The sequence below is a fragment of the Phaethon aethereus genome, assembly GCF_964289735.1.
Source record: "Phaethon aethereus genome assembly, chromosome: 18".
Taxonomy (NCBI): domain Eukaryota; kingdom Metazoa; phylum Chordata; class Aves; order Phaethontiformes; family Phaethontidae; genus Phaethon; species Phaethon aethereus.
In genome coordinates, this window is record NC_138594.1 from 10537324 (window position 1) to 10548330 (window position 11007).

Genomic DNA, 11007 nt, shown 5'->3' on the forward strand with positions numbered 1-11007 from the left:
ATGGAATTCTGCATTAGAATGGGAGACGATGGCAATCCACAGCCACAAGCGTTGCACCAACATTTCATACCTTATCAAACATACTGATGGTGCAACGCTGTCTAAAATCAGGATCCTTGTGCTCTTAAAAATAATTTGTTTCCTACCTTTTTCCCACCTCTCCAGCAATGCCGGATTAAGCGACTCAAGGCTGGAACGGGAGGTACATTGACATCGCCACAATGAAATCACCAGCTACCATACGCCGAGTCCTCCACTGAGGCCGTACCGTGGTGCAGCCTGCCACGTCAACGTGGCACAGTTCTCTCAAAACGTGGGGAAACAGCAGAAAACCACGACCCTACTGACTTCCCCCTCCCCCCCGCCCGCCAGCCGTATCAAGGTCTCAAGCTCTTGACACACGAGCTACAAGCAACACCGTGGCTGCGGCAAATGTGCCAAAAAAACATGCCCCTGCTGAGGCAGGAGGCCACAGGGCAAGCTGAGGGCCGTGACTGGACTCCATGGGGAAGCCACTGCCCCACATCTAGCGCCAGCCGCCGCTCCTGGGTGCCTGGAGCAGTCCCCTGGGGCGGAGGGGTGTCCCTCAGGCCGGGGCTTAGCAGTGGCTGGAGCGACCTCCCAGGCCGCCCGCAGGCCGAGGGCCGCGGAAGGGGCCGAACCCCTCAGGGTTGACACCTCCTCTCAGCCCCGGCCCACCCTGGGTCCTGAGGTGCCCAGGGCTGCTTCGGCAGCGCCTGTTTGGCGCAGAGCGGGGCCTTCTGCCGGGCTGCCCCGGCCGTGCCTGCGCGCAGGGCCTGGCTGCTTCCGGTGTGTGTTCGAGGGGGGACGCGGAGCCGGGGAGATGGCGGAGGGCGGTGCGGAGCGGGCCGATGGCCGTATCGTGAAAATGGAGGTGGATTACAGCGCGACAGTGGACCAACGGCTGCCCGAGTGCGAGCGGCTGGCACAGGTGAGGGGAGGGGGAAAGCCCGGCGGTGCGGATGGGCTGAGTCATGGCGTGGGGCGCGCTAGGCCGCGCTCGGGGAGGCGGCCCGGTGGCGGGGGGACATGCGGCGCGACCTGCAGCCGCCTCTCGTCACCCGATCCGGTGCTGAGGGGTCCGGGGCTCGGGCCCTCCCGTGCCGGGCTGGGGAAGAGGAGAAGTAGGGGCTGCTGTATCGTTTCATTGGCAGCGAGTGGAAGGGTGGGCAGGAGGGCGGTGAGGGAGGCGAGAGGAGATGTCGGGGTGCAGCCTGGCGGGTAAGGGGATGGGAAGGCCCGAGCCCACCAGAAGGGATGTGGCTTCTCTCTGCTGCCACTTTCCGCGGGCAGCGCGGCTGGGCAGACACGTAGGTGCTTGTTCATTCTGGGACTGCTGTGTGCCCAAGCTGCCTTCCTGTAATTGATCCGGTGTCAGGCTGGACAGGCAGCGCTTTGCGTCCTTCTACCTGGGGTGTGTACGTGCCGCAAAAGACTGTACTGGAGGGCCAGAGCTATGGCAGGCCGATAGGCTGCCTGGCATCTGCTGAGCAAACATCTGTGTGCACCCAGCCGTAGGCGACCACAGATTGTCTTGCTGATGGGATCATAGAGGTAGTCACACCTATGGTGTACCCTAAGGATTTTTTATGGACTTGTTCTGTAGTGTAGAGATTCTTACACATCTCAGACCTCAGAACAGACAGATTGGATTTGCTGTTATGTTCCATCCCAGTAGGATGGCATCTGATTCTTTACATGCTGCAAATGCTCCCCTTGATCCACGTGTCTCGTTGTGATAGACATGTTGTACTATATTGTATATTGTAGGTAATAGCCTTAAGATAAGTAAATTGCATCTTACACTATCTTAAGACTGTATTATATGGAGAGTGGGCACAGGTGTTTTATCCTACAGGCACAGCTCGGCGTAGGTATGGACACCATGACCATGTTTCATTGCCGCGTAACATGTAAATTTTGTGGCAGTAAGAGCACGTCCTTGACAAACCATTGTACATAGTTTGAATATTTCAGTACAGTAGGTACACTTCAGAAACAAATTTAATTTTTTTTGTTACTGATTTTCTAGTTTCTAACTTTTTTGCAGCCCCACAATTGCCATAGGCTGTAACAATTTCTCCCATACTAACATTTTTTTACAAGATACTTGCTAGGAATTACAACTTAGGACTGAAAGTACATTGTGGTATCTTTAACTCCTCCAAGCAAAGGCAAATTGCTTGGAGGAGTTAATTGTTTTCAAAACTCAAAAAGCAGGACTACGGTAATTCCATGATTAGGTTGTAAGGCATGTAGTTTATGCTTTCTATAATATGTAATTAAGATATGATGAATGTGGATGAAACTAATAGTAAACCAATTTTTTGGCCGAGGTATCTAACTGCATATCTGTTCTCACTTAAAGCTTTCTTTTGGCGAGGAAGGAAATCAGTCATTCATCTAGCTCAATGTACGTGAGCTAAACAAACCTGTCTGAAACTTGCTAGGTTTCTCACTCAAGACAGACAATTTATAGCATGTATTGGGCAAAATGGAACTAGTACCTTTGCAGTTTAATCTATGTCTAGAACCATATATTTAAAGTTAACTATGTATGTTTCTTTTTTTAAGAAGTAAAATACTTAAAAAATAAGTGTACAGGCTAGTTATATGTGTTTTACTTACATGAGAATTAGAGCTTCTCTCAATTTAAATAGAGTTGTATTCTTCACTCATGGTGATAATTCTTTGCCTGTCGTATTAGGAAGGAAGATTGCAAGAAGTAATTGAAAACCTTCTCTCCTTGGAAAAACAAACGCGAACGGTAAGTACCATACGATGTGCAACATTTACGCTGGGTTGTCCTCCACACCCCTTTACTCCACTGCATAAAGTCGTGAAGGGAATTGGAGTATCAGTCTTTCTTTCCCTTTTGCTGTTCTTTTCTTTAAAAAGAAAATCAGTAAGGCTAGATATAATCAGTTTTTTACCCTTTGTATAATAGAAGTGCAAGTGATAAAGGTCTGCAAGTTGTTGATCCCATCACTAATATGTTGGTTGTTTGTTACAGGCATCTGACATGGTCTCCACATCCCGTATCTTAGTTGCCATAGTGAAAATGTGTTATGAAGCTAAAGACTGGGACGCTCTTAATGAAAATATTATTCTTCTATCAAAGAGAAGAAGTCAGTTAAAACAGGTGAATTTAATCCTTTGAAAATAAAATTATATTTGGAGCTGTATTATGTATCTGATTCCCCCTTGTGCATAGGGACTTTCCTGACTTTGTAGCACCTGCCTGGCTATATGTTACTAGCATCTGCTGCTGTTTTTTGGTAGACATTTAAAAGCTAATAATGAAACTGATATCTGGAATTGGTCTGTCTTCACCTTATGCCCAAGCTCCAGCTTGCCATTCTTGGCAGCACAGCTGTGACATTTCTGCTTTTGTGCATACCGGTGCTTTCAGATGGTAGTTCATCTTTACACTTCTCTACGGTCTGTATTGTAGACATATTCTTAATTTTTCATGTTCACATGAGGTGAACATTAAACACAGTTGTTGCCATTTATTGTGATCAAATAAAGTGTATGCTTTACATGCCTCCTTTTGAAAGTGTCATACTCTGGAATTTAGTTCTGTCTGAGAAATCTTCTGTCAGGATAGCTGAAGGCATTTGCATTTAAGAAGATACAAAGTTTATTGCACTGTGTGTTTAGTTTGACTTAATTAGAAGTCTGCAGCAGGTAATTTTAATGGCATCATTGCTTTAGGAAGAAAAAGGTTACCTACTTTTTAATGTGCAGAAACTTTAGGAGTTTGTATGGGAGTATAGTTTAGTTCTCTAACTTGCACGAACTGTGGCTGAAGACTTGGATCATTTCAGCTGAATTTTTCCCCTTGAGGAAGAAGTTTCCAGAAGTTTCATTCTGGTGGGTTGTTTTTATTCTTTTTTGTTTTTAGAAGTAACAATAACAAGTAACAATAAGAAGTAACAATAATTGTAACACCTTTGTTAGCATCATTACCAGAACAACATATACCAATATCTGTGCTTGCCACTGAAGGATGATAGCTTAGTAGTGCCTGTTTGGCAATATGCAGAGATGGGAAAGCATCAGTCAGAAATAATTACCCCTCTTCCTTCTGAAAAATCTACAGGTGTCCTAAAGAGAAGGGGTAGTGCTCACACTTAAGAAGATACACCTTCCTTTAACCATGCAGGTCTTAGGGCAAACAGGTAAGTTTTGTCAGTCCATGTGAGAGTCGTGTGGATCTGGCAGAAGAGGAGTACTAGTTTTCAAGAGAGAAACGCATGGGATTAATTATTTTGAATATCATTGGAAAAACTGAGATGAAAGAAATGACAGAACAGCATCACATTTGACTTCTAGCATCAGTCGCTAGCATCATTTTACACATTTTTATGAATCAAAGTGATGAGATACATCTTGCATGCTTTTTGTTGAAATGAGTCTCTTTAGTTTGATATGAAACTATTTAGTACTTAACTCTGAGTGTTACAGTTTGAATGCATTTGCGAAATCTAAAAACATGGTATGTTCTTCTTTTCTGTTATTGTACTAGGCAGTTGCTAAAATGGTCCAGCAGTGCTGCACTTACGTTGAAGACATCACAGACTTACCAGTCAAACTGCGCTTAATTGACACGTTGCGTATGGTTACAGAAGGAAAAGTAAGATTTTGTTTTAAGACTGAATGTCTAAAAGGTAGAATAAAAATGTTCACCTTTTATAAAAGCATAGCTTCTTAACGTTATTTTTTAATCTTGTTCAAAATTTGAGCGATGATCTTAAAGATCTTTTCCAACCTTAATGATTCTGTGAAATACAAGCGAAAGTAATTTTGAAATTAACTTGAGAAGCCAAGTAGTGTATTTCTTCCCGAAAGACTGCAAATATTTTTCCAGTTTCATATTTAAATAATTTGCTGAAACGCTGATCATATTTCCATAATGTAGATATTTGGATGTATTATTGATATGATTAATAATACATTTCAGAGTTTTAAAATGCCATTTATTTTTCACTTTTTAAAACGTTATGTATTTGAATTTCTTAGAGAAATGGGCAGGTTTAGTTTAATTTCTCCTGCACTTAGCAAGGTGTTACATACAGTTACGGTAACCAGAAGGTGATATCAAAGCATAATACCAAGTTAATTATTTACATGATACTCCTTTTTCTTTAGGAAAATAAACAATTCTGGATTAAGGCAAATTTGTATTAATGTTACGGCTTTTGCCTGTTCAAAGTTAGTCTGAATTGTTAACTGTTGCTTTCTGGCTGGTTAGGAGTAAGGGAAATAATGCAAACAGCAGTACTTAGTACACATTCATTAAAGTCTTAACTTCATTTTTAGATTAATTTGGTCCAAATACTTCTGGTGTATCAACTAGCCATTGTATTTTATCTCTGTGTGTCGTGGATAATATCAGTACAGTGTATGGATACACAAGGAATTAATTGGTTGTATGAAAACATCAAATATATGTCTTAGTGGGGTTGTGGTCTTAGAGTTTGCACTCTTTAGAAAATTCCAGTGTTTAAACTACTGCTACTGATTTCAGATATATGTGGAAATTGAACGTGCTCGCCTGACAAAGACGCTTGCAACAATAAAAGAACAGAATGGTGAAGTGAAAGAGGCTGCCTCTATTCTGCAAGAATTGCAGGTAACACACCACGTTACTCAAAATTGCGTCAGCAGTAAAAATTAATTCTGACTGCTCTTATATTATCATTTAGAAACTTAATCAGGTACATCTGAAGAAATGCCTGGAATGAGATTAACTGTTATTAGTGAAAGTGTAATTCAGTTTTAACGGCTTTTGTTAGTCTCATGGTTAGTTACATAGAATATTTCCCATTTGGAAAACAGATTTCAATTCTCTAGGTAGTGCACTGAGTTTAGTGGATTCTTCTGGTGTAAGTGGGGGTTACAATTTAAAATTGAATAACCTTTTCTCCATTTTCACTTGCGCTGGAATAGCTGTGTTTTTCTGTTTTGTTTTGTTGCCCCCCCCCCCCCCGACAACCTCCCAGTCTTCTTGCACAATTGAGACTTCACTTGATTTGACTTTGACAGTGTTAAATAGTTACATTTTCATTTTAGGTGGAAACCTATGGTTCAATGGAAAAGAAAGAACGTGTAGAATTTATCCTGGAGCAGATGAGACTCTGTCTAGCTGTAAAAGACTATATTCGGACTCAAATTATCAGCAAAAAAATTAATACAAAATTTTTTCAAGAAGAAAACACAGAAGTAAGTCATGAGAGGATTTCTGGGCCCCCTCCCCCCCCCTTTTAATCTGACATTCCTCTGTTCAGGTCCAAGTGTATTTGAATCCCTCTCTTTTCTGGGATCCAGTTGGATTTCATTTACATGATTTATTAATTAATTTTACTGTTTAATACTGTTTCAGAAACTAAAGTTGAAATACTACAACTTAATGATCCAGCTGGATCAACATGAAGGCTCCTACCTCTCCATCTGTAAGCACTACAGAGCCATTTATGATACACCATGTATCCAGGCTGAAAGTGAAAAGTGGCAGCAGGTAAAAAACCATTACATACAAAATGTCTGTATTTTCATGTGGCAAATATCCATTTCATTACCAGATCAATTTACAGCAAATAAAATAGCTCATTGGTCTGTGGTTCTTATTTTTTTAAATGGCCATATTAACAAAATGGTTTGTTGAAAACAGATATGATAAAGTTGATTTAAAATTAATATTTATAATTAAGATCTTCATTATATTGTCTTTGAAATCTTGAAAATGCCTGTTTTATGCAAGTGCAGAAATTAGAAACAGCTGTGCAAGGGTGGTCTAAATGATACTGTTGTAACATCTGTACTGCATGCACATATTTGAAAATAGTTTTTTTCATGTATTTATTTTAAATACTTCAATTTTAGTTAACCTGAATCAATTTAAATGTATCACTGTGGGGTGAGGGTTCATTTCTGCAAGATGACATCAGTTTCACCTTAATTTTTCAATATGCCGGGCTTAAGCCTTTTACATGTTAAACTCTAAGCTCTGTGAGCAGTGTTTTCAATTCCTCTGTTTAATTATGGGAAAAAACCACACTCTTTCCTCTTAAACAGGCACTGAAGAGCGTTGTTCTTTATGTTATTCTTTCACCTTATGACAATGAACAATCTGATCTGGTGCACAGAATTAGTAGTGACAAAAAGCTAGAAGAAATCCCGAAGTATAAGTAAGTATTCTTTCTAACAAACAATTCTTAGGTTAAAAAAAAAAGTGTCTCTCTCAAAGTAGCTGGCAAGTGAAATCTCTTTATGCTGTCTGCTGTAAGAATCTCCCAGTTAAATGCTGTATGAAAAATACTGCAAAATTTTCATGATTGGGCATGTTCTACAGTAAAATAAATGTCTCTTTATGAGAAGGATCTTTATTAGAAACACAGTCTGACTTGAGCTGTCCCTGATAATGTGAAGTATTGAGTATATTCATGAATAACAATGAATATTAATGGTGATAAACTTAAAACATTTAAAATTATTTCTTTGATCTATTTAAGTATGAAATGAGCCTTATTAATACAGAATTGTAAATCAACTTTACTAAACCATTTAGAGACCTCCTAAAACTATTTACCACCATGGAATTGATGCGATGGACTGCCCTAGTTGAAGAATATGGGAAAGAATTGAGAGAAGGATCCCTTGACAGTCCTGCAACAGATGTTTTTGGCTGTACAGAGGAAGGTGAAAAGAGATGGAAAGATTTAAAGAATAGAGTTGTGGAACATGTAAGTATGGCTGTCTTTAAGCATTAGCAGTGTATTCAGTGCCTCAACTGAAAATGCTTTTCACTTGCCATATTTTAGTTACAAAGAATCCAAAAAGCATGTTGTAAAGCAGCAGATAGGTTGCCTTTTCCATTGTGTTATGTTTTCAACATTTTATTTGCTCGTGTATCTTTATTATAGATAGTTATTTGGCACAGTTTCCAGAAAAAAGAATGTATTGCACTCAAGTTGTGAGATTTAGCATTCACGTTTAATAGAGCAGAAACTTGAAAGTCTTGCATTGTATTAAATTCATAATTAGTTGATTTACTTACTTAATAATTTGTAGAGACTTTTGTACCTTTTACAAGCAAAACTGTTTGCTCACAACTCCCTCACATACTTTATGCTGGACTGCTGTTAGAGCACTACAGCGCCTAATCTGCTTTTAACATTGACTTTTATATTTTTGCAGCCTGCTTCAATTATTTTTTGCACATAACCCTCTACTCTGAACACTTTTATTCCAGAATATTAGAATAATGGCTAAATATTATACCAGAATTACAATGAAGAGAATGGCACAGCTCCTGGATCTGTCTGTTGATGTAAGTGTGGCTTTGCTTATCTACCTTTCATAAAGGGTGTGGATGCGTATGTGTGCATGTGTTTGTGGCAAAAATGTAAGTATTGAGCAGAGTAACGTTCTTTTTTAATTTGAATTTGAGTTCTCTTTTTAGCTTAAAAAGCTCTGCAAGTGATGCCATAGATCACCATTGCCTTGTTTTACAGACAATGCAGAAAGACATAGCATTGTAGAAATAACGCTGTTTGTTACAAAATTCTCAGGGTTTGCACTCGTGTGTTTATGAATGTTCACGGATACAGTGGCTGTTGTTGTATCTCTATGTATCTGCCTTTGTGTTATCCTTGTAGTGCTCCTGGCATCATCCTTAGTCTAATTCCTCTGTTTGTGTTACTAGTGCTTTTCAGCTCTTGCAGGAAGAACAAAGCGTGCTGTAGAGATAGACAGGGAGCATTAATTGAACTTCAGTTCATTGAGTTCTTTTTATGAGAAGTAGTGTAAAAGTCCGTTGGGAGTAATAGTATTAATCTGAGTATTTGTCATTTTACTAGTCAATACGAAGACCTGAGTGTATTTTCATGCTTTTATGGCTGTTAGAAAACTGTTTTTTAATCCAGGCAGAACTCAATGTCATAATACATTTGCCCATAAAGCAAAAGCTGTTCTTAAAAATTCATTTATATTCAAGGTCTCATTTAAATGCTGGAGCTTCTTAGTCTTGTGTTTCAGTGTTAAAAAGTTCTTGTCAATGGGTGATTAAAATTGACTGAAGATACAGGGTTTCTCTCCCTTAAATGTCCCTGTTCATAGATGGTTGTACTTTGGGAACATGGGGTCGAGTAGTCTTGCTGTCATCCCCCTCTGTGTTTACAAGAGCCTTCCAAAGAGTCTGTCAAAAGACAGACCCAACTGTCTTTTCCACAAACTCGGAATAAACCTTCTTTGACAATGGTCAGTAATTCACATGGATTTTCATAGAATCGTTTAGATTGGAAAAGATCTTTAAGATCATTGAGTTTTCCTACGCCTTGCTTGTCAGATGGCTTGTTCTGGTATCTCTGTAGCCAAGTTCTCCAAAGTGTAAAAGTCTATTGGTGTAGTATATTAAACTTTTAATTTCATGAAAGATAATGAAATACAGGTCAAATAAAAAAAATAAAAGTTTTTAAATAGATTGTGCTAGTACTTTGCAGTGCCAACATGTTTAATATTAAAGTATTGTGGTTTTTTTTAAGTACAATATTACTACAGCTGTATTTCTGTTAAGTATAAACAAATCTTGTTCCCTGTTCTTTAATGCTGTTTTGGAGGAATTCTGATGTTTTACAGATAAAAATGCTATTTTCTTGACTTGGTGCTGTTTGTCTTTACAGGAATCGGAGGAGTTCCTGTCTAACCTAGTAGTTAATAAGACCATCTTTGCTAAAGTAGACAGGCTGGCAGGAATTATCAATTTTCAGAGGCCTAAGGACCCAAACAATATACTCAATGACTGGTCTCACAAACTCAACTCGCTAATGGCCCTAGTTAACAAAACCACACATCTCATTGCCAAAGAGGAGATGATACATAACCTGCAGTAAGGTGCCTCAGTAATCTCAGTGCTTTTAAAGAAGGCGTTAAATCTTCATAATAGAGACTATTATTACAGTGTGTATATGGTTTGTTTTCTCCCTGCCAAGCCTTCCTGGTCTAAAATTTAGAACATAATTCTGAAATACCTGTTGACAATTAAGTTCCCTTGATTATTCATTGAGTTGTTAAATGTTTTTGCTACAATTGGTGAAAGAACATAAATAAAACTGTATTGCCTGTATAATAGTCTTGTGATTTCTTTTTCTCCATGTATATATTTATCTAACACATAATTCTGTGGTTATTTCATTACAGGACTATTTTTGAGGCTGTGATTGAGATGATACACTGTAAATAATAAAATCCTAGGGTTTTACAGTAGCATGCCTTGAGGTAACTTTTAATGATAATATGATAACGTTACGTGAAGATGCTGTTGGAACAAAATTCTGAGTGTTCATGCTTAAGAATAATGCTATTTCTTGTGGTTTGGGACTACAGATAGGCTTTATTAATGAATTCTGAGATGAGTGAGAAATCTACCTGAATCTCGTCTGCTTGGTGCAAGTCACTAATTTTCACTCTTTTGTAGTTCCAGTTTGTAATGGCTACAATAGCAATTATGCAGTTAACTAAGTTAGTACTTCAAAGCTGCTGTTTCTCATAATTGAATGTTGTTATATTCAGACAAGATAAGGTCCTATTATTTGCTTTAACCTACTTGTAGGGGAGGGAAGCTGTATATTTTTCCGCATGTCCCTGTTTTGTTTTTTTAAGAAAGTAAAATAGTAGCACAAATAGTATAGTAAGAATCAATGGAACTTTTATTGATTTGCTCTGTTTTTAATGATTTTTAATGCTAGCCATAGGTAACTATTCGGTTTGTAATCAATTACGTAGAGACTATAATAGCAAATGATGTATTGAGATGTATATAAATTCTGTCTCTTTAAAAGCACACTGAACATTATTCAGACTAACACTCTTAGCACAGGTAATTATGAATACACAGTAAGTCAGGAAACTTTAGACAGTGATTTTGAATGAGGGAAGTCTGTGAAGGGACAGGAAAAGATGGAAGCTTCGAAGCAGTGATTT

The 11007-nt window shown here is 38.9% G+C and overlaps 1 protein-coding gene across 2 annotated transcripts; it reads left to right on the forward strand.

Annotated features, from left to right (window-relative positions):
* Positions 1 to 745: 745 nt before the first annotated feature.
* PSMD12 (proteasome 26S subunit, non-ATPase 12) lies at positions 746 to 9917 on the forward strand (the record flags this gene model as incomplete). Of its 2 annotated transcripts, XM_082008343.1 has the most annotated exons (11): positions 746 to 952; positions 2729 to 2788; positions 3035 to 3163; positions 4553 to 4660; positions 5555 to 5659; positions 6100 to 6249; positions 6410 to 6544; positions 7102 to 7214; positions 7595 to 7769; positions 8279 to 8356; positions 9708 to 9917. In XM_082008343.1, exons 1-11 carry the CDS (start codon positions 845 to 847, stop codon positions 9915 to 9917), a joined length of 1371 nt encoding a protein of 456 aa, XP_081864469.1. In that variant the 5' UTR covers positions 746 to 844. The 2 variants fall into 2 exon arrangements, with proteins under 2 accessions (XP_081864469.1, XP_081864470.1); XM_082008344.1 differs by lacking the exon at positions 2729 to 2788.
* Positions 9918 to 11007: the final 1090 nt, after the last annotated feature.